This window comes from Micropterus dolomieu, linkage group LG05 (assembly GCF_021292245.1).
Source record: "Micropterus dolomieu isolate WLL.071019.BEF.003 ecotype Adirondacks linkage group LG05, ASM2129224v1, whole genome shotgun sequence".
Taxonomy (NCBI): Eukaryota; Metazoa; Chordata; class Actinopteri; order Centrarchiformes; family Centrarchidae; genus Micropterus; species Micropterus dolomieu.
This window is the reverse complement of record NC_060154.1, coordinates 6,663,579-6,691,210: the sequence shown is the minus strand read 5'-3', so window position 1 is coordinate 6,691,210 and position 27,632 is coordinate 6,663,579. Positions and strand designations below refer to the sequence as shown.

Below are 27,632 nucleotides of genomic sequence, written 5' to 3'. Positions count from 1 at the left end.
ATTTGTTACAGGTTTTATCTTATTATATATGAATTTTGTAAATGAAATACACATTTGTTTGGTTTGTTTGTTTTGAGCCGACAAGACAATCAGGAGAGAGACCAGTCTACAACACTTAGATAGGTGATTGTGTCCATTGTCCATCTCACAGGCAAAAACTGTTGTTATATCATTTGTGCAGAATCATTTACACTTGTTTAAGACTGAAAATGATTTTTACTTAATGTAAAAGGCCATGCTCCTGTGCTCATGGTGGATATGTTAGCTACCTAGATACTGTATATGGGAGTGAGGTCAAGGTTTATCAGTATAAATACAATCATTTAGCTAAGAGAAAGTCTCCAGTTTTTTGTGAGTAAAGCAGCTCTATGGTGTTACAGACTTGAATCTTGTGGATGATAAGAACTTTGTGTCTATAGAAATGCTGGTTGGGCCATATATTGTCTAAAATATGTCTGTATAAAGACATCTCATGTCCATGTCCACTGAATATAGGCAATGATCTTGACATCAGCGTGTCTCGTCTCCTCGTTAACCTTTTAAAGGTCACTGTTCTACCTCCTGCGTCAGTCCACTACATCAACAGAGCTTGAGGTCAAAGCTCACCTCAGTGGCATCAACCAGAGGTAGCAACTACTTTACTTTAGTCTATTTAAACTCTTCTAGTTTACATAATGTAAGCAAATTTAAGTGAAAAGCAGTGATTGAAAGTGATACTTAAGGGAATTCCTTACCAATTCCCCTTATTAAGTCTACAACCAATCAAAAAATGCAGATAAAAATAAGTAGTCGAGACAGATAAAGCAGCTGGATTGTGCTGGACGAGCTGCTACACAATGGCAGAAAGATGTCCGGCCTGCATTGTTGGTGAAAAAAGCCTGGGTTTTACTAGTCCACATACCACTTTTTCCATTCTCCAGGTGTTGTTTGGCAACTTCAAGATGGACTTTGGGTTTTATTATCTAAAACATGAACAGGATTTCTACAATTAACATCCAAAATTCTCAGAATCCCCCACTGTGCCTTCAAGAGAGAGCACACAGGTGATGCAACAAAACATGTGAGGAGAAGACATCTGGGGTCTTCTGTCAGCTAATAGAGATTCATTTGAGGGAAAATGCCTATTTCGATCAAATTAGTATGCATTTCTCTTTCTTGTTAATTGTAGAAAAGTTAAAAGAGAGAGAGGGAGAAAAAAAAACATCTGCCCACTGCTGTATTAGCTAATACCCACTGATATGTTGTCACACATGTGTCCTGACCTGATCTAAACCTATGGATAAAATAAAGGCATTCAAGATATTATGAATGGCTAGATTAAACAGAGACAGGGAGAGGTGCGGCTTTTCACCTCCATGGGGAATTTCTCACATCATGGTCAGGCTCTGTTGAGAAATAAAAAGCCAAAGGAAGCGCCAATTGGACCAGCTATAGGACAGTATCCTCCTCGCTGGATTTACTTTCTTTTTGTCAGAAAATCGCATCCTTAAAGCCAAGAATATGATTAGAAGAACAACATGCTCTTATCAGAAAATCTTCATATCGGAGGCAATGAAGTCTCTTGCTCTCCTAGTAGTATATAGGACTGGTAAGAGGAAAAATAATGAAAACTAGCTCTCATAACTGGGGAATTTAGAAGGCTAAAAAAAATACTTGCAATTACTTGTTACAAAAACTTTTATAGAATCAAGTTTCATTTTGTCTGACATATCTGTAATACTCTGACACATCTGGCCTTGTTTCAATTCAGGAAACAATGAAAACTGTACTGGGAAGAAGTGGAAGTATCTAATAACACAACACATTCTTTAAGACACTGAAGCTGAGAACAAATTGCACTTATTATTTATTAATTTAATTGTTATGTAGCTGAACAGGATTGAAAGACAGGATACATCCTCTGGAAGATTGGTTCCAAGAATTTGTAGTCAGATCTGTGGACAGTTTATTGACATGGTGAGGGATTTGTAGAAAAGACTTAAGACAATGAAAATTTCCTTTACTCATTAGCTGTGGCAGAAAGAGAAAAGTCACTATCGGTCAAAAACACAGATTTAATTTAGGATTTAACTTAGGAGAGGAGACAAGTTCAACAGTCAAAGGAGAATATCTGAGTCTGTTACCTGCCAACATTTGGCTTGCTCCAAAGTTACAACTTGACAGTGTCATTAGCTTCCAACAAACATAGTGATAAGTGTAAAACCTCCACTGGGAATAAATATGGGTTGTTCACACATGAAATATGTCCTGACAATCATAGCCACTCCTCTTTTAGGCTCATTTAAGTTCCCAGACATCTTTTTAAAAGGACATAAGAGTGTTTCTGAGGCTGCAGATAACCCAAATGAGTCCTTATAGGTGATCAAATACACTGTTTAATCTTTATTATATTCTAATATATTTCTTCTCTGTAGGCAGTAAGGTTCTAGTCAGTAATTTGGTAGAATTATACCCCAAAACCAGCAAGCTCTTCTGTATTTATACCTGCTTCTAGCACAAAAACACAACACTCAAAAAGGATTTATTTTAGTGCTTTAATAACTGTTAATGGTGATCCCACTGCTACTATATTAAGGAGGACGGCAGGAGGGAACACTCAATCACAACTATACTGAAAAAAATTCAAATATTTCCCTGCATGTGAACTTCTACCTTCAGGATCTGTTAGGACTGGACTTTCAGTAAATCTCTTGCAGATCTGACCTCTGGCACACCTAAAAATGCAAAAAATCTAATTTGAAGCATCTGTATTGTTATTATTAGGCATGGAAGGAGGGAGAAGGAGGAAGGGAGAGATAAATTTAGGGCAGTATATCTGTAAGATATATGTTTCCTTGTCTAGCTGACTTAAGAAAACCCACGACAGATTGCTCTTAATAACCAGGAGAAGTGATGTGACCAGGTAGAGGGGATGGTCTAAACCCTTCAGTTAAGGTGGTGTAAGTGTTGTTTTACATCTTGGAAAATGTCTTTAGCTTCTCATAGATGGCAATAGACAAAAAATATTCACTGGAAGAACATCTTTAAGTAGTAAAGGAAGCAAGTTTTAGAAAAGTATATTTTATAAGCAGATTGGACAATGATCAGGTCGATACAGATTTTTCATTCATTAGTTTCTCACTACTGTTTTGTGATGGCTCATTGTCTCACTGGTGTGACCATACTGCACTCCAGTGGTCACAAAATCTTACTGACTTTGCTCGTTTGTAATCCCACCTAAACTCCACACATTCTGCTTTTGTGTCATGGTTCACAAGCTGACATTTGCCTGCTGCCCAAAAAAGTTGTCCCACTGGTGGAGTGGGGAGCAGGGGCTATGCCCCCATGTTTGTAGAAACACCACAAAAGTGCCCTTTTGGATGCCACTACTACTACTAGATAAAACTCCATGGTGTCCTACATGGTGACCAAACATGTAAGATGCCCTGATAAGCAAGTTCCCTCAAGTGTGCCCTTCCAGTGGAAGACTACTAATTTCTGGCAGTAACAATGAATGAATTAAATCACCTTTTTCTGTGTGCACATTTGTACTGATTCTACAAGCACTTTTAGTTCTGAACAGCAGTAGACAAGATATGTCTTTAGTCATCAGTTGTTGTAGTGATATACTACCTTCTTGGTACAGATCATCAAACACAATTAAGATAACTGTGAAACCCTTTCAAATCATATCATTTTCAATACGCTGTCAGTGATTTTAAGCCATTTTCTGTAACTTAAAAGAAAAAAAGGGTTTTCATTCAAAATATCAGGACAACTAAATTTTAAAAAAATGTAATAGTGTACTGACTATTTCATTTTAATTAACTTGAATTTTATTCTTTGATATCTCGTGTGAGTTTAACTTCCCACTCATCTATCAACATGTCTCACTGTGAAGTTTAGAAGTAACAGTAGAGTCTGATCATAAGTCATTCATGATCTAGATAAACATCTGCATTTTAGATTTCAGACAAAACGTCAGGCTGTGTGACCCCAATCTGACCCCAGAAGATGAATGGGTGTCAAGGAGGGAGCCTTACTTTATAAAACACTGGAACACAGCAATAGTACTGGCAATGAAAAAAACCAAGTCCATGACCAAGTCCAAAATCACAAATTAGCTTCGGGGGGGGGGGGGGGAATTGGGGTTACAATCTGTGTAGCACCTTCTGTCCTTTGATCCTTGATTCAGATAATGAAAAACTCATTCCCATAAACCCTTTAACTTGGAAAAAAATGGAAGAAATTTCAGGAAGAGCAACAGAGGAGGGAACCATCTCCCAGGACAGACAGACATGCAAAAGATGTCATGTTTAACAACATAGTAAATTAGAGTAGGGACAAACATGAAGAGAGAATTATAATTAGATTGCAACATATATGAAGAATATGGATTCGGGAGGACGTTGAGCAACTTTAGGCGTCAACAAACAGATCCTGAACCACAGACCTTGTCTCTGCCAAAGAACCTGGAAGAGGACATGTCAGGCAAAACTCAAGCACACAATTCACACAGGTAAGAGAAAGGAACAGACACACAGAGGGAGAGAGAGAGAGAAGAGGAGAGGAGAGGCTGAATCTTCTGGACGATGAAGATCCAGATGCAAAACATCTTGAATGAGACACCGACAGCCAGGGGTGAGAGAGGGATTCTGGGATAACAAACAGATGGACGAAATAATCAAGAAAAAGCAAAAAGAGTTCTAGTGAAGTGCAACACTAAATGCAACAGTTTAACAGTGACATCTGGAGGCTAATTCAGATACAACTGAAACGTGACTGCAAGTTTCACACACTGCAACATCTCTACATAGCCTAAAGTATACTTGCTATTTAGAGTTGACACAGACAAGTGGCTGTGAAAAAAGGATATGCAACGAAAGTGAAAATTAAAAACTTATATTTATTCTACAAAAATTGCATATTGAAAATATTGCGTGAAGCTAAATGCCAACAGTACAATTATTGTTCGGTTTTTACTCGGCCTGCTCCTTTAATGAAATAGCTTGCGACAGCCGTCACGACACTATTAAAATGCTTTACGACTATTTTGGAGGCTCATTCAAAATGGAGTAGAGCTTAGAGCACTGATACCAGCTGAGTCCGGTTCTGCAGCTTTATTCTCCTCTTTTCATCTTTTTTTTACAACAACATTTTGTTGCTCGTTACAAAAAGTAGTAATTCCTGAAAAATGACAGAGGAAAAGAAGTCAGGCTCCTTGGGTTTCTTTTCGAGCTACGACGATTTGAGCGACAGCAGCGATGGCAGCGACTCAGACGAGGAGGGCGAAAGTCGAAAGAAGAGACCGGGGACTGATGCTCCGGGAAGCGGAGCTCAGTCCTCCCAACAAGGGACCAAACGAGCAGCCGGTGGAGCTCCTCTACCCAAACCTGACGAGCTGTTCGGCTCCGTGTCCAAGCCCGCTTTTCTCTACAATCCGCTGAATAAGCAGATAGACTGGGAGAGCCTCACGGTCAAAGCTCCTGAAGAGGTAAAAATCCCCGGTCTACCTACCGATCAGCTGATTCAAGTTCAAGATTTCTTTATTGTCGTTCCACAGTACATTTTAGTACGAAGTTACGTGCAAATTTCACAGCTTAATATACGGCACAGAAACAATTGCCACTATGATATCCACGTAACGATAAGTTAAACATCCTAATTAATTTGATCCACTTTTCCACATCCTGCTTTTCTCTGTTACTTAAAGCCTGCCAGAGAGTTCAAGCCATGGAAGACAAACGCTGTTCCCCCTCCTGAGAGCTACACCGCAGAGCCAGAGAAGAAGAAGGGACCTCCCCCAGGCATGGACATGGCTATAAAGTGGTCCAATGTGTATGAAGACAATGGGGAAGATGCACCTCAGCCTTACACTGGCAACGCCCTGTTCTTACCTGCAGAGGAGCAACCTTCTGACGCAGGTTAGTCCTGCAATACAATGCCAGTGTGGCATTTTTACACTCTCATCAGTATAAATAAACTGATGAAATGATCACTGCCATAGGCTTCATTCTCCCCACTAATATCGCACCAGTTCTTTGACACTATTACACTATACAAACTTACTGTGATGCTGTTGAGCATGTGTAGAAAATACTTGCTGTAGTAGAGGAACTGTGAGAAATTGGTAGCACTTGTTTAAACAGCCTTATTGTCACGGACATAGTTAAGCAAACTTGCTCAATGAGTAGTAGAGATTATCTCCCTGTCCTCTTATTATTTATTATTTAAACATCTACTAGATGAAAAATCAAGCAGAAACCAGCTTACTACATAAATAAGCTCTATGTCACTATTGGAGGGGTCTGTGTACGCACGCTTTGCCAACTAAACTTGCATTTGCATAAGTGAGTGGACATAAACCCAGGGCAGCGCAATTGGAACCCACAGAGGCAAAAGACAGTCTCTGCTGCATCACACCACAAAATTACCAAACAAACACCAGCTAAAAACAAGACTTGCATTTGCTTCACTTTGCATCTGCACGAAACAAGTGTTATGTTTGAATAATTTGCTGTTGAGTAATTAGAAAATGATTATTTTCCACTCTGCCTCCCCAAACCAACCACCACCACTACTACTCCTCTGGTGATCAGATGAGGATTCAGAGCAGGCAGACTTGTCTGCCAAAAAACGTCGAGTGGAGACCTTCCAGCAGAAGGAGAAGAGGAAGAGGGACATGGGACAAGCTACCTCTGACAAGAATTTTGTGGAGGAGGAGAAAAGAATCCTCAGGCAAAAGATTGAGTGAGACCTAAACTTCCTGCAACAAGGAATCTGTTTCTAATTTAAACATTTTATGTCAGCCAAGAACATTCACAGATATTAGCACAATGATTAAGTAGGTAGAATGCTGTAAACGTAAACAGGCATTTTATCTGTACGTTGACATAATTTGCAATATTATAATATTTGTTTTGTTTTCAAAGGACTGTCGTCACACTTAAAAAGTAAATAGCGGTCCCACTGCAAAATCTTCAACATGAGAACTTAGATTTCAGTAAATCCCTGCACACTATTTTCCAAAGTTATAGGAAAATTCAGGTGTTTTAAAGTCTGGGTGGTATGATCATAGTTTTCGCCATCATCCTCACCAGCTCTCTTCCAAGGGCACAGGGATGAGGGATATCACTCGACACAGCTTTACAACATGTACTGGGCATTACTAAACAAGTGATGACAGGTTTGGTTTGGCATCATCTTCACTTTTCTTCCAAACATGCAGTTTAGGCAACAAGGTGAAATGAGACTTGTTTAAACCTGCCTGTTTGCTCTTGTTTGAGTCCCCTGTGTCCCTGGGTCTTTGCAAAGATGTTGGCAAATAAGATGTTACCATAATCAATAGGGACGAAGACCAAAACTCCAAAAATTATTTAACTTTAAATGAGTGACAAGTTGAACATAAAGTGTGGTTAGTTGGCTTTGCCTCCTGTTAGATTTAATTTAATGAGCTAAAATAACAGTAGCGTCTGGCTGTGGTGGGCTACTAGGTCTGTGTTTGTCTTGTATTATATGAAATATGTAATCACCAGTGAAATATAACTGTTTGTATTGTGTTAATATGGTGATTTTCCTTTATATAATGTGATTTAAATGGCTGTAACTCTGTTGAAATTACATTTTTAAAAAGTTACTTGTTCTTCCTCCTTAGGGGCACTAGATGTCGCCATTTAGCTACACTAGGAAACACTCCCTTCGTGTTTGTAGTGATTGTCTGCTGCACCTTCTATAAACACTGGGCACCCAAATTACAACCAGGGTCTCTTTATATACTGTTTGTCAGGAAGGAGTTCTGATCTTCGATTTAGAAGTTTGTCTCATCTCAGTTCTCTTGAGATACTTGATGCATACAGACTGTTTATTCAGTCTTGTGTACCTTGTATACGCACCACTTTACATCTGTGTGAAATGAAACTTCTTGCATGTTTAGCAGTGTATCAGAATGTGTTTCGAACAGTACTGTTTTATAGGCCTTTTGTTTTTGCCAGCAAATCTGCTCATTCGGTGTAAACAGATGATTTTGTAGCTGTTTTTAGTGTTACACTATTCATCATAAACCACTTCACCACCACAATAAAAGGTATTTTACTGGAGACAGCTGTCAGTTATTTGAATTGAGTTCATTAAGACCCATGTCCAGAAGGAGCTACAGAAATTTACCTGTCAATCACATTCACTGAAAAGCAAAGTCTTAAAATGTCCTAAATTATAATTGTTAGAATCCAGGTAATAGTCTATTACATTCCTAAATTCATTCTTTAAATTTCTGTGACCACTGCAGCAAATATAATGGTTTTCCAAGCATCGGAAAAAGTAAACTTTCCTCTTTTGCAGCAGCTTAGTGATCAGAGGAATTCCTGGCCTATCTGTCATTGTGGGTTGACATGAAATAGTGGTAAATATGCCTCTGATAAAATTCCATCTTCCAGGTATGTGCCTGGCCTTGTCTGAAATGCGTACCTGGTCCTGCACAACAGCCGCAGCAGCAGACTGATTTTTATCAGTCATATTTACAATACCCTCTCTCTGCGCTGACTGTATGAGCATTGAGCAGTGAGGTCACATCCATCAGTGTTTAAGAACTACTCATCTTGCTGCCAGCCTTGTAACTAGACATTTCCAGAAAATGGATGTTTTCAATTCTCTATTCTTAGAATTGTGTGGAAAACTGAAATTCCTGTGTATCTCTTTTTTCCTTTTTTTGGGGTGGTGTCGAATTGTTACTCTCTTTGATATGATATCTACAGCATTCCTGGACTGTAGCCTTTTTGTGTTTTAGAGATCACGTTACCAGAGGAAAGCATTTTTTCATCCCACTGGATGTCCCACATGGTTGAACTTAGTTTAATAGAAGAGAACATCTTGGTCTTATGTTACACTTGGTACAATCAGAGCATCAGCCACTGAAGTCCTATATAAAGCTCAGATAAATTTCACCTCAAAATTCTCAATTTCTAAATAAATGTATAGTGTTGCCATTTTCTGGTCACCTAAAGGAACTTAACTATTGTCACTTATTAACTAAATTGCAAGAGGTTTTCAACAACTCAGGACTGTTTCCTGGTCCAGCAGGGCTATGAAAAGTGTCAGTCACACTAACCGTTTTTCACTGTGACACATTTACTGGAAGGTCAAGACCTCATGTTGACCATTGAGTATTCAGAGACTTCTACTGAGCTGGCTGCCTACAGCTGCTACTATCTGACTTATGACATTTTCACACAGTCAGCACAATGTCGCAGCTTGTATGTAAATTTAGTTCTGGCTGTTGTCTGGTGCTGCAGGGGACCCACAGCCAACATAAGAAGAATGCCTTTCTCCCCTGTTTCTCTTTAATAGAAAAAAGGTCTGCTAGCAGCACTGTTAGGTTGGATTCAAAGACACAGCGTTGCTTTGAGCTAAATGCGAACATTAACATGCTCACAGTAAGAGTGCTAACATGCTGATGATTAGCAAGTAATATTTACCAAGTTCATCATCTTAGATAAGCCTGTTAGCATGCATTTGCTAATTAGCACTAAACACACTATTGCAAAGCTGTGGAGCTGAGGCAGATGGGAATGTCTTAGTTTTTGCAGGTATTTTGTCATAAACAGTAGTATTGGACAGATAAAAAAGGCAGTAAAATTTATCTTATAGGCTACTGAATTCCTACATGGATGTCTTAGCAAATTTCATGACGGTCCATTCAGTAGTTGTCAGTGTATTTAATTCAAAACCAACAATCTCAACCTTGCACTATACAGGAAAAGTCATGGAATCACTAAAGTCATTGAATCATCATCTCAGAACCATGAATGTCAGTACACCATTTCAAGGCAATCCATCTAATGCTGATATACTTCAGTCTGGATAAAAGTATTACACCAACCGACACATCTTAATTAGGCCTACAATACATACATACATACATAAAGCCATGCCACTAGACTGGCACTAAAATCAGAATTTATGAATTGATCTTGTTGCATATAGTACAGCACTAAGGGTTTTTGTCAACACACACTGACTTGTCTTCTCTTCACTCATCCTTGGATGTTTTCTAGAGGCAAACAGTTGTTTTTCACACCAGCAGATCATGCCGATGGTGTGAAACAGATGTTCAGCAGAAAAGAAAACCTCTGTGGAGCTTGAGACAGATAACTCTAACCTGTCATTTGAGCTTTCACTTAAGATAACAATATTAAGAGTATAACTGTCTGTGTTTGGTATTATGTTGAAATCATGTCTTTTTTTATAGGAAAACATAGATTTAGAAGAATTGCAGGTTCTTCTCTCTTGGTCTCATCTTGAGCGAGTCAATTTTTCCAAACGATGGTGAGACGGTAACATAATATTATGATTTACAAAAACATTGTGGTACTGGCCACTGATTGCAGCGGAATATTTCCAAACGATCCCCCTTGTTTGAAGAACGAGTTCCATTCCTCTGTACCACCCAAGAACATCTGTAAGCTTTCATCTGATCTTCAGAAAAGAACAGAATTGGACCGAGAGACAAGCTGCAGATGACAATTCAGAACTTGGGACGTCAAATTATAAAATAATGGTAATCACAAATTTAGGATTGGAGAAACCAATCCAAAGAAAATCACACTTTTAATCACACACTTTGTTTTGAAAACGTCTTGCTCATGTTCATGTAAATAGTTTCTCGTACATACTAATTTGTCTATTTCTATCATAAAATTAATAAAAAGTCTAAACTCTAAAAGTGTGTGTTATTTATTTTTTTGGGCAAATGATAGATTATTCGCCATGTTTTTGGGTTTGCGTCCACCAAAACTGGAAACTTTGAGGAACCTTTCTGAGTACATTGAAGAAAATATATCACATTATGTTAAATGTAGAAATCTTAAGTTTTGGCACTTTGGTAAAAAAAAAACAACAAGTAAATGTCTATTTAAATCTGTGTAAGTAACTCTTCATATGAATTCATTTGGGGAGAAATTGAGCAATGTCTTGAAACAGAGTTAACGCTTACAAGTGTAATAATAGCAGCACAGTGATTCAGACAGTCTTTAGCAGTTCAGAGATGATAGAGAGCAGTAGCAAGAGAAAAGCAGTCTGACCTCTTGTCATGATAAACATGTCAGAGGTTGTCGGTTGATAACGAAATGGAACAGGGGAACTCAGCCACTGGCGGTCAGCTAACCTGGCTACTGCTCAGTAATAGAGGAGATCATATCTGTGTGAATTCTGTTATCTCGACCCTTGTTCTGTGGTTTACCCAAACAGGCTTAAGTGGGTGCAGCGAGTTCCAGATCCTGTGTGAGGTCCTCAGTATTTTACTTTTTTCAGTGCACATGTGTCTCATGTGTAACACAACTAATTTTGTTTGAATGTATTCCTTACCAATTCAAATGAATCCATAATTGTCCGGGCAGAAGCAGTAAGTCAAATGATCGACTAGAAAACTGCTTGCCATCTGTCTCAATAATCAATTAATCGTTTAAAGTTATTTTATTTATTTTTCAGTCTTTACCCCACAACAATGAAAATAAGGTTTCAAAACAGAAAATATATGTCTAATAATCATAATAATGAGTAATAAAAAGAATCGTTAGCTGCAGCCCAATCATATTATTATTTTTTCTATCCATGAATAGCAAGATCACTGTCCTTCCTGCCAGACCCTAAAATGTTTGATTAGTGAGGGCTTTGCTTTAATTTTCTATATTTACATTGTCTGTTGAAAGCAGTTTGAGTTGACGAGTCAGTAAAAGTGGTAAAGTGACTCCAGAATGGAGTTTCACCATCACACAGAAACCAAGGATGGATGAAATATCATTTTCCTGACTTAGACTGCTCAATTTAGACTCCATGAGTCACTGTGTGTTCTTCAGAGGAACACTTTATTCCAGATGCTACAGTAAAGAAGGCCTTATATGGTGTTTATTTTTGTATCTTTATACACCTCTCACAGATTTTCAGCCAGCAAGAGCAATCACAGTATTAAGGTTAATATCTCAACCAGGTTTATTTCTAATGAAATAAGAGGTTATCTGTGTTCTGGACCAGATGATATGATGTTTGCTGGTACCAACTCAAATAATGCTTGTATTTACCATAATCAGTTCACTGATGTTGGCCTTTTATTATAGGTTTATTATAGTCTGGTTATAATGCAGAGGTTGGATGGGTCATAATGTTTGTCCCCTTATCACACAGATCTCGTTTCCTTTTAGTAATTTAATTACAATAACACTTGTACATAGATGGATTAATTAAGCCTGGATCATGTTATTAAAGCATTACAGTGTCCCATGACTGTCTAAATGGCTTTTCCAGCCTAACAATGATTTCAAGGCTCTGTACAAAATTTGGCTATCAAGATAAATTGTTCACAACCTAATTTAAAAATCCACAACATTTATACTGGGTATAAATGCAGTGAAGCACAATAAGAGTTCCTTTTAGATGTTTTTCTTTAATAGTAAAATATGAGTGAATAGCTATGACAATAATGTGACTCTGGAACTTAAAGCTGCAGGCACTTGGCAACGCTACTCTGACAGGAATCATCCAGCCTAATTTATACCCTGTGAAAGGCTTGTGTCCAAGGACATAAATTTAGTTGCGGTGTGCACTGAGGAAAGGGGAAGGCCCATAAACCGTCCGGGACAGAGACAGAGAGAGCCAGAGACATAGAGAGAGGGAACAATGGGCGACCATCAGGAGGAGAGCCCCAACAGCTGCAAACTCTGTATCCCAACACACACTCACGTGCACACGCAGACATGCACTCACTTAAACATTTGTATTCCTTCTCGCTCTCTGTCACACACACACAGTTTTCTTCCTCATACACTCTGTGGTCGGGCCATTTGAAAGGGGGCCAGCTAAGCAGATGTTCTGCCACTGCCTTCACAAAGGGCACAAGTGACTGGTGCAGGGAAAAAAAGACAGAAAAGGGAAACAAACTTCCTCATTTTCTCCTGCATTGCAGAGTCGGCATGCAGAGCAATTCCTGACAAGCGCTTATTTTATGTTTATGTAGATCTTGGTAACATTACAATACATTTTTATTGGTAGTGAGCAGACACTGATGCAAGATGTGTATCCAAGTGGACTTGTGAGGAAAGTCTTGTAAGATAAAGGATAGCCTAATGACAGTAACCATTGGTGAACAAAGTATTTACATCCTTTACCCAAGTAAAAGTAGCAAATCCTATGAAAGGACTAAAACCAATTACATCACTTCCTTATCACACACAGCGCCAAGCCCGTTGACTTAAATGACTCAAGCATTTATTTTCATGTTTTAAGAAGCCTAAATAATTTCCTAAAATACGTTACTGAAACAGGAGTAAATTGCACATTTATTGTGGACTATTTTCAACTTCATATTAATTCACATTTGGAAAGTTTGTGCATATTTAAATAATCAGCAACTACTTGTTAAAGTACATTTTTAAGCAAAAACCCCCAAAAATACACTAGTTGTGGATTCTCAAATGAGAATATTTGCTGTTGAAAATGTTTGGAACTGTTGGTCAAACAAAACAAGGAATTTGAATATTAAAATGTGATGCTTTGGGGGCACAAGGAGCCCAACAAGTAAAAAAATTGCTTAAAAAATTAATTAACACTCAAATAATTTGCTGAGCTACATTTCATTACAGCACAGTTTTCCATTCCCATACAGAGAGCAACCAATCACTGCATGTATTGCTGTATATAACCTCAGATAATACTAAGCGATATCATAAAGCAAGATCACATTTTCAGGAATGCAAGACATTTCCAGCATGAAAATTGCACTAATAGATGTTATTTGTCACACTTCTGTCCAGTCCAAAGGTTTATGTCGTCCTTGATGCATCTAACCTCTTATCCCTAACACCCTCTCCTCTCCCCCTCACTCTCCCTTTTCTTTTTTCTCTCTTTCACATACAAAGACACTCTATGCTGCCTGCAGGTTTTGACCTGTGAATAACTGCCCAGACAGGGTCTAGTCAGTCAGATGGGGAGGCAGGCTGAGGCGTCAGGGCCTACACGGCTCCTGCAGAGCAATAACAGATGCTTATCAGGTTGTGCTGAGGGTAGTGGTGGTGGAGGAGAAGGGGGGTGAATGTGGGACGCTGGGGCCCTGTCGATGAATGGCTCTGACAATAACTGCCCTCAATCATGGGTAGACATTGTACCTTAGAAAAAAGACACACAGTTATGCCAGGAGCATTATAATGGAGTCAGATTCAGTCAAAGAGAGAGAGAGTGTGCTGGTATTTTGTATGTGTGCCTTCAAGAGAGGCAGAGAGCGCATGTGCGCACTAACAACCACTGCAGCTTTTCAGCAGCTCATCCTCTTGCACATTCCAAGTAGAGGCAACAGCAAACAAATGGCTTAAGGTTCAAGTGAAGTATGTTTCATTCCTTTCTCTGCTGTCTCCACTGCTCTTAAAGTCACAGGTTATGCTGCGAGCAGAGACAGGGGTTAGATGCAAGGTCAAAGAGGAGAGGATTACTCAAGATACACTTCAGATCAGTGTCAGTCCTGTAATCGGTAGTGATCCATCATGTGGCAGGCTGTAATTGTTTGGTTGATGTTGCCATTGGAGGATGAAAAATAACCTTTGTGTGTGTGTGATAATGAAGATGAAACTATGAAAAGACGTATTCATCGTGACATACACAATCCTGCTCATTTGTGAAGGCTAAGAAATGAGCTGATAGAGCTGCTAGGCAATCACTATGCTCTTTATTGTTTCTTGTTGAGAGCAACATTTTTTTCTCTTTGTTTCTCTGCAGAGGGTCCAGCACATATTCCCCTGCTGTTTGCTGAAATGCTTTCACAGCTACCATTGAAGGTGGTAATTTGAAGTGCTTGCTCGCTGCTCTCCAACTGAATTTAATTCACATTTCGGGGACAAATATGTGTTGAAGTTCAATAGAAAGGCTGGAGCTGCATGCATACCATCACCCAACCTAAACTTAATGGCCTCGTATGAAACTGATTCAAGTTACTAACAAGGAAACATTCTAATGATATTTGGAGCCATCCTCATCTTTTATACGCATTTGTACCTTTTAAAATGTTGACAGAAATGTATGGAATACGGGTGGAATACAGTGGAATAATGTAAAGTACATTAATGTATGTAATGTAAAGTACATTTACTCAAGATCTGTTCTTAAATTATAAAGTAGTACTTTATACTTCTGCTATAGTACATTTCAAAGGCATATATTTGACTCCACCACATTATCTAAACAACTAAAGTTAGTTTTCAAATTAAAAGCTTAATCTAAAAATACAATAATCAGTTTATAATGCTGCTTACATATTAATGCGTCCTTAATAATAATATATTGTATAACTAATAATAATATAATAGCAAACTTTATTTATACAGCACTTATCAAAACAGAGTTACAAAGTGCTTTACATGGTTAAACACAAATTAAAAACATTTCAAAACAGAGGCAAATTATATCAAGCAATTTAAAATTACCTAAAGTTATAAGAAATGAGATTCCACAACAGTCATACAGTTAAAATTTACATATAGGACAAGATAGAAATGGCAGGATGCATTAAAATTAATGAAAGGCTGTTTTTTTAAAGTATGTCTTGAGAAGTGATTTATTTAAGATGTCACCAAACCTGCAAGCCTCAGGTTCTCAGGCAGGGAGTTCCATAGCTGAGGGGCTCTAACTGCAAAAGCCTGGTAAACTTTAGTCTTTAGTCTGGCACTTGGGAACAGCTAACAGAGCCCTGTCCGAGGATCTGAGGCTGCACTCTGGCTCATAGTGGAGCAGCAATTCAGTAATCTAGCTGGGAGCAGAACCATGAAGTGCTTTTACAATGATTGGTAAAATCTTAAAATGAATTCTAAAACTTACAGGTATAGAGAGGCTAAAACAGGACTGATATGATCCTGTCTTCTAGTGTTAGTTAAAAGTTGAGCAGCTGCATTTTGTATTAACTGATGTCATGATATAGTTTTTTGGCTTTGCTCTGAATGCAGTGAATTACAATAGTTCAACTTAGATGAAATAAAAGCACGGATGACCTTCTCGAGATCAGGCCAAGAGAGAAAAGACCTGATTTTTGATATGTTTCTTAAATGGTAAAAACATTTGTAACATGTTTTTAAAAAGAAATGTCACTATCAAATATTACACCCACATTTCTGGCTGCAGGTTTGATGTTTGCAGCTATAGGAATCCAAGATGTTTTTGTAAAATAGGTGCAGACCTTGGGTGCCAAAAATAATGATTTCTGTTTTATTGTCATTAAGTTGGATAAAGTTTTGGGACATCTAGGACTTTATAATACCTATACAGGATGAAATAAGAGGGCGATATGTGTAATTAGTACTTTTACTTTTGATTCTTACATTTTGCTGATATTTTGTACTTTTACATATGTGAAACCATGCACAAGCACTTGGCAACTGGTAACAATAGGACTAATAATAATAATTGTAGCAGTGGGTGTCGAGCAGGAACATGGGGACAGTAAGTGGTTTGCAGTCATAGATCTAGACTCTACAGCTCCAGATGCAGAAACACCTGCAGAAAGAGATGAGTATGCACAAAACTATGGCAAAGGGAAGGAGTCGAATAAGTAACATGCATTAATGGGATAAGAATGCATACAGATTGAGAGGAAGAGAAAAGAGCTCAGTGCATCATAGGAAGTCTCCTGGCAGTCTAGGCCTATAGCAGCAAATGGCTCCAACTAACTATAAGCTTTAGCAAAGAGGAAAGTCTCAAGACTAATCTTAGGTGTGGAGACAGTGTCCCGAAACCCAAACTGGGACCTGATTCCACGGAAGAGGAGCTTGATAGCTGAAGGTTCTACCTAAATAAAATCAACTTTTTGGTTGCCAGATTGTGGCTGGTACAAGGACACTTGCATTGTGTTATTGATTTTTTTTAATCATCAGTAAGAAACCATCCAATGTTTTATTTATTGGTTTATTTGACAGGGACAATGCACTTTAATAAACACTGCTGTACATGCATGAGAGTTATGCTGTTTCTCGTTTGACCTCTGACCTTCTGGAAAAGAGCTCCAGACCTGATGAAATATAACACTTTAATGATATTAAAGGTTTTGTAACTGAAGAGTTGATGGTTTATTAAAGCTTAATGACCTTACATTTTATTAATGACTTCTTCAAACATTTTTCTGCAGACCTATTGGGGTATAAGAAAGTAAGAAACTCATGATCCTTTATGATGATTTTTATCAACATTTAACTGCAGAATTGATGACTAATTAAAAATGCATTAACTTTTATTGATGAAGAGGACAAATAACAGCAAATGGGACTTTTCCACAACCTGGCTACTCAAAAGTTATTATTAATGGCTCATAACTTGATCTATAAAGTAGAGCTGAAACAATTTGGACTTGTCTATCATCAGAAAGTTTTTATGTTATTATTCTATAGTTCCAGACTGTTTTGGGCTGTTCTACTAAACAAGTAATCCCAAACTCATTGGCCAAATGATTAATAGGTTCATCCAGAAAATAAAATTATTAGTCATATGATGTTCAGTTGCTTGTCTTTCATTGTACAACAATCTCTTCTGAGATAGGCCACAGATTCGAGCTTAATTTAGTTGGACATTTGGTAGTTTTTAAAGAAACTTTAATACTGTTTTGTAAAGCCTTATTTACGTGCAATGTCCCTGAACTTTGAGCCAGGAAAATATTCCAATTATCTGAGCCGCAAACACGAGGAGAAGGTGAGGTGAGGCGCTAGAGAGAAAGGAAGAGAGAGAAAAAGATGGAGGGCGGGAGGAGGGCAAAGTGTGCGTGTGGAGCAGAGAGGGAGGGAGAGAGAGAGAGACCAAGAGAGAGAGAGAGGTGGTGCAGTTAAGCAGAGAGAGGGCCAGGAGGGAGTGAGGCGACAGAGCGGAGGTGACAGCGGAGAATGGAGAGGAACCCGTCCGCCCGGCGAGCTTTGACCGCGGCGAGCGAGGAGAATCCACTCGGTCCTTCCCTTCTGGAGCCAGTGTGCTGAAAGAAACCGGGAGGAATTAATAGGGGGCAAAGGAAAGGAATGGCTGATCCTCTGCGGAGGACTTTACTAGCGAAATTCCGGGGGAAGAAATCCAAGAAAACATCGACGGTCGGCGGTGGATACGGCTCTGCTGCTGCGGTGAATGGGGGCCGAGAAGGTAAAGAAAAAGTTTTGCAAACACAGCGAGACTCCGACGAGGCTCGCCCGGTAGTGCTGTTCACGGGGCTGGATTGCACTACAGAGAGAATGAGTACGTACGAGAATTGTGTTGATTCTCCCGAGTGCCCGGGAGAGATGGTGCAAACTGCGGGGGTTGTAAAAGCTCGGGAGAGTCGCGCAGCAGAGTTGGCCGGCGCACGTCCCCAGGAGCGGAGCAGCGGGGGCAGGGTTCGGGTTAATGAGGAGCTCCTGGGGGTCTCACTTCAAAGAGCAGTGCAGTCTGGGGGACACGCGGTAGTTGGGGGAGATAGGACCAACAAGGTGCACAGATCCGTTGGCAAAATTACTTTATCAGCGGCGGTCACTCTTGGAGGACCGCATGTCCACAGAAAACACTTCGTCTCCGTCCCGCGGCAGTGCAGCGTTGGGGATTCAATAGGGTTTGGGGACAGTTCAAATCATGTTTCGCACCGAGCACGTGTAGAACCGCATACCGGGGTCGGTAAACCACCACAGGACCGGGTTACTACTCCTGATAGTGATGGGACAGAGCCCAGGGACAGAGGACACTCCCGGCACATGGCAGGGACTGTAGAGGCTGTCAATGAACATAACGCCAACTGGAGGTTTGACAACAACCACAGTTTGGAGAGGAGCTCGCCAGTTCGCGCGGCACCTGTGTATCCAAACGGTACGTCAAGAACCACGGAAGAAAACATTTTAATCAGAAATGTTGAGAGTTATGGGCCTGAGTATGCAGGGGACATTAGAGGGACTGCAGGTGGTCTGCAGAGCCCGACGTTTTTCCCCACAGAGTTAGAAATATGCGACATTAACATGGCATCCCTGTGCGCCACAGAGGGGTCACTTAGGTACGCTTTAGATAGTGAGGATGAGGATTACTATGATAATGAAATTCTGCCTTTTTATGAAACTATTCGAGCAAAAAATGATGGTGATAGAGCAGAGGTTGCAGAGCTGCCACTGTCTGGGCAGGATAAAGGACAGCTGGATGACAGTAGCAGTGCCCAGGAAACAGACAGGCTTAGGAACCAGCTGAAAGAAGCTTATTACCTTCTTATCAATGCTATGAATGATATCAACCTGGATGCCCAACAGATTAGTGGCGGTTTAACTGAGCAGCAGGCCACCTCCTCCTGTAGTAGTAGCCAGTCCAGGGATAGCCTGTGCTCAAGGTTGTCTGCCAAAAACATGGACAGTGACTCCTGGTCCTCTGGAGGGGACCACAGCCCTCAGCAGGTGTCTGACACTGACTCACTCCTGCTTTGCCTCAGTGGGAACCTTGAGTCAGGCCTCAAAGGCAGGCTGAATAGTGAGAGTATGGTGAACCTGTCCTTTACTAAGACAAGACCCACATTACTGCGCTCTGCCAGTGACGGAGCTATCAGGTATCAAGGTGGACCCTTACTCTCTGTTCAGGCCCCTGGTGATAACGGGGCTACAGAGACAAATGAGGCTGAAGGGGGTAAAGTCACAGGAGTGGGTGAGCTGTCAGAACCTGGGGTGCTTTATGATGCCATCAGCAGTGATGAGCTGCTACAGGATGCTGGTGGTGATGAAGACCGTGGCGGGCAGCTCAATGAGAGCAGCGGCTCGGTCAACAGCCTGACAGGTTCTACAGACAGCAACGCCGATGCATCGACACATCAGGGTCTTGACAACAAGCAAGAGCTGACTGAAGCCCGAGCACAGGGGAACAACTCTGTCAACAAGGGGCATGGTGTCACTGTCAACAAGATGCAGGAGTGGATGCACAAGGGGCGTTTGTTGTCTTCAGAGATGAAGCAGCGCATTGAGGGCTCATCTTTGCACCGTGGTCAAGGCCAAAACCAGGACCGGTCCTGTCCTCAGGCTAACCTTGGTGGGTGTAAACCAGGGGTCCAGACCTCTAGCCGGGGGGTTAAATCTGTCAAGGTCACCAAGTCACCTACAATCAAGTCACCATGTCAGCAGCAGCCAGGTAGGAAGGCTACACGGAGTGGCCTCAACTCCTGTGGATCCTCTAAATCAGAAACCTCTTATACCTCCTTCCTCTCGTCTGATTATTATCATCCTCCTCCACTCATAGTAAACTCCATCTGGTGGCGGTTCACCCTGCACGCCTCTACTTCTGGATGCAAAGCAAAGGGACGAGATGCCTCAGACCTCTTTGCTTTCCTTTTAAGATTCTCTAACCAGTGGCGGGTTCTGTCCTTCACACTAATTTAGGTGCATTTTAACACTAAATTAATAGCACATCAGGTTGTAGGTCGGATCACTCACAGTGTAGTTCAGTAACAACTAACTCACTCTTCTCCGCTAGCTGCACAGGTGTTTTTTGTGGTGTTGGTGGTGGGATTTGTGTGTGCGAAAGACTTTTGATTATGTACAAAATGCCAAATGATTTTCTGATTGTTCTTTAATGTTTTGTTTATGATAAGGTGCAAAAACAGGAAAACATCTGTACCATGAAACCATTGGCAGTAACAGGTGAAACGTGTTTTTATTTTAAACCAAAGGAGTTTGTTGAGGTATTCAGTGATTAGGCTGGATGTGAATTGGTCTAAAAAATACCCAGTTGGCAAAACAATTTCACTGCAAGGTCCATGTAGTAGCTGTTCTGGAGCTTTCAATCATATCAGCCAATCTTCCTCAGCAGATGGAGTTAACCCAGTTTGTCATAGAATTGTATGTTTAAATATCAAAGTACTTCTCGTCCATGTTGGCTGAAAGGTTTAGACTGAAAGTTCATTCTTGACCTCGGAAACTAGTTGACAAAATGAACACAAGGTGCGTTTACCTACTTATTATGCATACTAGTAATTTCATTTACATTAATTGAGACTTTGCACCACCTGGCATTAACTGGGACCTATATGGTACATTGCATTGCACATATACATTTTGTTACAATTTCACTGTGTGTAGTGCATGGTTTTTAAATTAATTGCACTTTTAGTCTGAATTGAGTGCAAACAAGGCAGTTCATTCACAGGATTCGGAAACTCGCCAACTGTGGATCAAAAACATTTTGCCATTTTTCTATTCTACCACTCATAGTTGAAGTATGTGTTTGGGTGGATGTGTGTTTGTGTGTGTGTGTGTGTGTCTGTGTGTGTTTGTGAGTGCCAGCCTGCATGCCTGTGAGCATGTTTGTTCTTCTGACAGTGTTTTCCAGAGTAAATAGATGACCTGCCATGTGCACAGGCTGTTGTTGACGGTCAGTGTGCTGTGCTGCTAGAAATAGAGTTTGATCTCTGAGGCTGCTAATCAGAAGGCCTCTGTGTTTGGCTTCTAGCTGCTGTTGGCTCAATATAGCTATACTTTTACATCCCAAGCTCTTTCCTCTTTTAGTTAGAATCAAGAGTCATCTTGATATTACTTTCCAAGTTCTCTTTTCCACCTTGATACTAATTTTTTCCCCATTTTACTCAGTTTTCCCCTCTCTGTCCCCACTGAACTTTTCCACAGCTGTGGCCAGAAGAATCCAAAGCAGGAGAGAAGCCACTGCAGTAACTCTCTGTGGTAGTGGTGTGTGTGTGTATGAGAGTATAGGGGGGTTGGGCTGTCATGTTGCCTTCCTCCCCAGTCGTTTGCTCTGGACAGCCCCATGGTAACTTGCATTTTAAAGAGACTTTGGATTGAATATTTAGGATGCCATTCCTGTTGTTTAACTTGTTTGCGTTGTGTCACTTAATTCCTCACCACGAATGAACAAAATGAAGGGCGATTAAGTATTTATTAAGGTCAGCCCTTGGCTTATCTTGCCCCTGTGGGCCTCTCACTGCCGCACAAAGAGCCATTAAAAAAAAAAAAAAGATATGACAAAGCTCTCAAAAGCTCCAGTGAATTGCTTGTCTTGGCTGGAAAGTCTTCATTGAGTTTATGGCTGTACTCCTAATTTCTGCAAATATTTAAATATTTCTGGCGTAAGAATAGTCCTGGTATTGGCAGGCAGTGGCTTAATTAGACTTCAGCTATTTCTATTTTGATTTGTCCTTTAATTACTGTGTAAAAAAATCATGTTGATTATCACCCACAGCTGTGTGTCACTCCTTATGTGCATATGTGTGGGTGAGAGATATTGTGCAGATGAACATGCAAATGCGCATCTTTAGTGTGTAAATGCATGTTTGCATTTGCAGTTGGAGGATTTATAGTTTTGTTGTGTTGTGCTACTGTAGAGGATTGGCTTGCCGGCAGGCAGACAGTATCCAGGCATCATGTTTTGACCAGACCTGAGCTCAGGAGTAGTGTGTCAGTTAAATCTGATGTTGAGACTGAGCTATAGATACCACAAACAGAGGGGAATGAGATCCACTCCTGGGAGGCAAATACTCTTTTATTTTCAAGCAAAAAAAGTTAAATAGCTTTTTTTATCTCCCCAAAAGCAGTTAGATCTCTCTGTTAAATATGAAGCTAATGCCAGCAGCCGGTTAGTTTAGCAATAAAGACTGGAAATGGCTGCCTCTGCCTCTGCCTCTGCCCAAATTTCAAAAATATGTCCAAAGCTTAATGAAGACTTATTATCTTGCAATTTAATTTGTACAAAAGTGTAATTTGACAAGTTGTGGTTTTGTGAGAAGTTATGTGTCGGAATATTTTGTGGCATGAAGCAGTTACTTCCTGGAATCTCCGCTCCACAATGTGTTGTTTTTACACTTTGTTTTGCTCAAATTAAAGAAATGATGTAAAGTGTTAATCGGTGAGTTTTAGAGGTGCTGGTATGCAGATTTTATCATCTTCAGACCCCTGCTAACTGTTTCCCCTTGTTTTCAGTCTTTGTGCTAAGCTAAGCTTACCAGCTGCTGGTTGTCGCTTCATATATACCGTATAGACACAAAAGAGGTATCGAGCAAGCAAACAGGCATATTTCCTAAAATGCAGAACTAGTCCTTTAAAAATAACACATTGAATATGAAACAGAGACACTCTCTGGATTAGGAACCAGTGCAGTATTGCTGAATATTTTGATTACATTAATTCCTGCTTGCTCAGTAGATTTAAAGTATCTACAGAAGGAGATGAGAGTGCAGGTGTAAAATAATCCTCCTAGACTGCTGTCAAGTCATGTCAGAACGATGTGGCGTTCTGCTTTGTGCCAGAAACCTTGTTACTGAGCTGCAGAGTTTTTTTCACATAAACACACATGCTGATGGTGGAGTTACAGTAATTTGTCTTGTCTGGTGTGTCTGTACCTGGACAGATTTATGGAGGATGGTAGCTCTAAAGACAGATCAGGTGATGGAGGAGAAACTTGAGGCATCAGGGTTCATGCCAGGGTGGTTTATGAGATGGATGTGTCACATGATGTTGTCTGTAAAGAGTGCAGGGTAAACACTAGCAATTTATTTGGCAATTTGAAATGACTGATTACAAAGTGTTGTTGAAGGGACTTTCAAGGACTTGTCTTACTTTTACCAGTGTTTTGGACCTAATTGGGTCACACTGTGGACACATTGTGCCTTTTTTAGATCGTATATAGTATCCCCCCTTGAAGCATTTTTATATTTTTTTAAACAGACACAATAAGACAGCACAGAAGAGTCAGTGAAAGAACTGCAACATTGAAAAGAATTTGGGTTACAAGCCAACATATTGAGTAGGAAGTGCTATTAGCATTAGCAGGCTGTGTTGCCAGGACGCCTCAACGGGATGCAAGTGTTGACATGTGATGCAACCCTGGACGATCTCAGCAGCGGTGTATAAAGAAAAATCCACACTGAGAATCCTCATTACCATATGAATGGGTGTCAACAGGGATGTATGGCACACAGAAAAAGATTCCCTCTGACGGGGGGCTCTGTACACACAACAAAGTGTTGTCTGTATGGAGGAGAAAACTAGCTGGTGTGTGTTTTGCACTTATCAAAAGAGGAGCCTCTATGAAGCAGGAGGAATTCAGGAAATATAAGAAAAGCCTATGGGAAAGTGGATCAAGTGTTTTGTCTTAGAGGAGAAAAAGATTTAGACATGAGTATAATTGGTTTTACTGTCAGGCTTACGTGGCACACAGGTTCACACCAACACATCCAGGAAATAAGCTTTTTTCTTTATAAGTTTGCATTCCATTCAGCACTTCACACAAACCCATATCGTTCCTCCCCGTCCACCTCTCTCTCTCTTTATTTTCTCACACAGACGTGCACCCTTGTATTATGTGCAACTGTTACCTTCAGGTCAGGGGTGTGAGTTTTTCATGCCCTGAACACATCATCTTCATGCCATCGTGGCACAGGGAGCCACGCTGTGTTAACTCTGTTATGGAAATTTTATTTAGCAGGTTCTTCTTTTTTATTTGTATCGTTTTTAGAGGAGGTTAGCAGATACTTGATGATGAGTGATGATCATCTGTCTCTCACGCCAAATAACAACCAAAGTGGAAAAGGAGCTGTTTTCTTGTTGTATGTGGTAACATACTAATTAGCACAAATGAAAATTTAAACTAATAAAAATCTTTCCTCTGTTGTCCAAAAAGATATTCTGCTGGATTAGAACCCCTTAGGGTGCACCTAATGGTAATTTTCATTATCAATGAATTTGCAGATTACTTTCAATTTGATCGATTAGTTGTTTGATCTTAAAAATTGAGGATCACAATTTCCTAAAGCCCAAGGTCAGTTTTCAAATTGCATGTTGTGTCCAAACCCCTCAAATTTACGATCATATAAGACAAAGAAAAGCAGCAAATCCTCAACACTGAGAAGCTGGAACTAGGTAATGTTTTACATTTTTGCTTGAAAAATGACTTCACAATTGAATCTATTAATCGATTATTTTGAATATTTGCCTGTCCATTTTCTGATGATCGATTAATCAGCCATTTTTGCACCTCAAACACCTAGTCTTCATTGTTCTCCATCTACAAGTATCCTTACTGTTAATATTTATGTAGGGCTTTAAACAAAGGTCATTTAGGCCTATATCTCTTAAATTTTCCTATTTTGCTTCAAGCTTTTGTATTGTTTGTGTCTTTGCCTTTAAGTGTCTAAGAAAATGTCGTTTAAATTGAGTATTTGTAAGGTATGTGCCTTAAAAAATTAGACCTTTCCCGACTTTCTCGGTTGCCCATAATAGTCCAGTGATCTTAATCCAGTCCCTGTGCAAATTTTTCCGACTTTGATAGGATTATTTCTGTCATAGGCTTATAACTAACGATTGCTTTCTTCTAGTCATGAGCGATGTAAGGCAGCGACTGTAACCCAAGCCAAACTGGGGTTGGCTGGCTGGCTGTGGCTTGGCTGCGCGGCTTGGGACTGGCCTTGATGGCTTCGTGGCCTTGGCTGATTTGCAAACAGCAAGCTAGTCAGTAATATGAAGCCAGTGGTCAAAATACAATACACATTAAAGATAGTAACATTATTGTAAATATGAGTGTATGACTGTTCATTTCAGCGGTCAGTCTCGCGTATGTCACATGAACTGGATGCTGACTGCAATTCAGTCATTGGCCACAGGTGTCATAAATAACAAGGGTTTTATGAAAGTTAAACAAAGAACCTTTCACTATATATTGATGTTAATGTCATTTTTATGAAAGGCAACCTCAGAATTTCAATGATTTGTTTTTCATCAGGCAAAATGTTTTGCGGTCTGTAGAAAAGTAGCTTTTCACATCAGAGTAGTTAAGGAGGGAAATACTGGCATGCTGATGTGAGGAGTTGGCGACTAACTGGCTAAAATCTCACTTATTAAGTCAAACCAGTGTCCTGCTGTTGCTTTGCGTTACTCCTGCAAAGAAGTGTGACAGTGGAAGGAGACAGCGGCAAGGCTGTAAATCTGGAGCTGTGGTCTGGAATGCTGCTCATGTCAGAACACGCTCCTCTTGCAGTTATGAAAGACCCCTTAAAGACGATGACAACAACTCCATGCACAACCATCTCACCTCTCTTTTGTCTCACGTTAACAGATCGACCATTGGTAGCGGTTTTGGATTTGTCTTGGCCTCTCCCCAATAATATTCTAACCTAACCAATATCCTGCTTGTTTGCACTTTCAAATAACCCCTCTCTTTAACGTTTTAATTTTTTTTTTCCATCAATGTGTGTATGTGTGTATGTGTTTGTGTGACAGTTAATTTTTGATTGAAGGACATCAAACAAACTTAGTTTCTACATCTTAAATGTTCCTTTTTAGGTCTTTGTGTCTCTGCCTCTAAATTACTTTTATATACAGTCTGAATTTCAGTTAACATTCATTTGATTTAGTTCTTCTGCCGAAAAGAGAGTCCTCCTAGCTTAATATCGATTATAGGCTAAAGAATCTGTAGTTTGGATGTGTCTTGTTCTTAAAAGTCTACAAGACTAATAACATTAAACCAAGCCTGCCAGCTTGGTCCTACACATTAACTGATGTGACTTCGTATAGCACCAGAAACACGCTGTTGATGTTTCACCTTCACTCAGCAGTTGGCACATGCTGAGCTCCAGACCCTCAAACACAGCATCAGGCCTAATCCAGGCTAATGCAAACACACTGCTGGCTCAAACAAACACGTTTCTGGCTAGAAACCCTCCTTAAATTAAACAGAGCAGAAAGGCAGTAACACTTAAAGATGTGCTTATTTCCTGGCAGAGCGGTGGTCTGTTAGAATTAAAATGAAACAGATGACAGACAGGGCTGTGATGAACTGTTTTTGTATTTCAAAATGTTTTTGTTTTGTTATTATACTGTGGAGATTAGTGCCTTAAAAGTGGACTCTGTTCTTGCCACTGAAAGCTGTTTTATATAGCAGTGTGTTATATAATCAGCTGGAACGCAGAGGAATGGCGTCCCAAATAGAATGAATTTCATCCCACTATATCCTACTTGTCATATTTCTCAAATGGGGAAAAAAATTGAGCAGCAAGTAAAGAAATAAAGTCCTCTTTTTGTTGTGGTGAGAGGAACTCCAAAGTTGGTGTTTATGGGATTTTGAGGCACTGGAAATGGCAGCAATTATTGCAAGTGAACAGTTGCTTTACACAGTTGCCTTGTAGATCACATGAAAGCTGTTCAGAGAGACTGGTGGACTTCCAAAGAAAAGTAAATCCCAGTGGAGCCCTCTGCTCTCTCTGTGCCACTTACAGTACTTTATCAATAAATGCAACCAAGCAAAGAAATACCTTAGTGTCAATTGAGTACAAGTACAAGTAAAGTAATTTAAAATCATGTGATTTTTTGTACTTCTCTTCCCTTGCTCTGGATGAATAATATCAAAAAAACATCCTGTCCTGCTTTATTCTTACGCATTCACACTTTTTAATCACACATGCCAGATAACCAGTGTTAGATTTTGATTTTTGTCTATAATTTAGTGGATGTAGCCTGGCGTGCATGAAAATAAGTTGTCATTATTATAGCATGTGGAGGGGCTCGTCTGGGAGCTGCTGAGGATCAAAACTGTCTTATACTTGAGCCTGCTGTACATGTTAGAGCAAGACCCTGCCCTCAGTACCTCGCTCTCCCTGTCACACACGCATACACAAGCACACACACACATGCTGAGAGGTTGCTTTTCTCTGACTGCAT

General features: G+C 40.0%; 2 protein-coding genes across 4 annotated transcripts in view; both read left to right on the top strand.

The window, feature by feature from the left end:
* Nucleotides 1-5,042: 5,042 nt before the first annotated feature.
* lg05h1orf52 (linkage group 05 C1orf52 homolog) lies at nucleotides 5,043-8,075 on the top strand. The gene is made up of 3 exons (XM_046050684.1): nucleotides 5,043-5,473; nucleotides 5,693-5,903; nucleotides 6,579-8,075. Exons 1-3 carry the CDS (start codon nucleotides 5,174-5,176, stop codon nucleotides 6,731-6,733), a joined length of 666 nt encoding a protein of 221 aa, XP_045906640.1. The 5' UTR covers nucleotides 5,043-5,173; the 3' UTR covers nucleotides 6,734-8,075.
* Nucleotides 8,076-17,876: 9,801 nt separating this feature from the next.
* Nucleotides 17,877-27,632, top strand: part of syde2 (synapse defective 1, Rho GTPase, homolog 2 (C. elegans)) — a 45,699-nt gene continuing 35,943 nt past the window's right edge. The window contains exon 1 of one of the 3 annotated variants that reach the window (XM_046049945.1): nucleotides 17,877-18,120. In XM_046049945.1, the coding sequence (XP_045905901.1) occupies nucleotides 18,003-18,120 (118 nt within the window). In that variant the 5' untranslated portion in view covers nucleotides 17,877-18,002. Of the gene's footprint in view, nucleotides 20,104-27,632 lie in introns of all 3 variants that reach the window. The other 2 variants (XM_046049943.1, XM_046049942.1) reach the window with 2 other exon arrangements.

What these genes read in the sequence shown, in the direction of transcription:
- lg05h1orf52 (XM_046050684.1), top strand. Translation starts at nt 5,174, where the DNA reads ATGACAGAGGAAAAGAAGTCAGGCTCCTTGGGTTTCTTTTCGAGCTAC. An exon ending in CGGTCAAAGCTCCTGAAGAG is followed by an intron (nt 5,474 to 5,692) that starts GTAAAAATCCCC and finishes TGTTACTTAAAG; the next exon opens with CCTGCCAGAGAGTTCAAGCC. An exon ending in GGAGCAACCTTCTGACGCAG is followed by an intron (nt 5,904 to 6,578) that starts GTTAGTCCTGCA and finishes TCTGGTGATCAG; the next exon opens with ATGAGGATTCAGAGCAGGCA.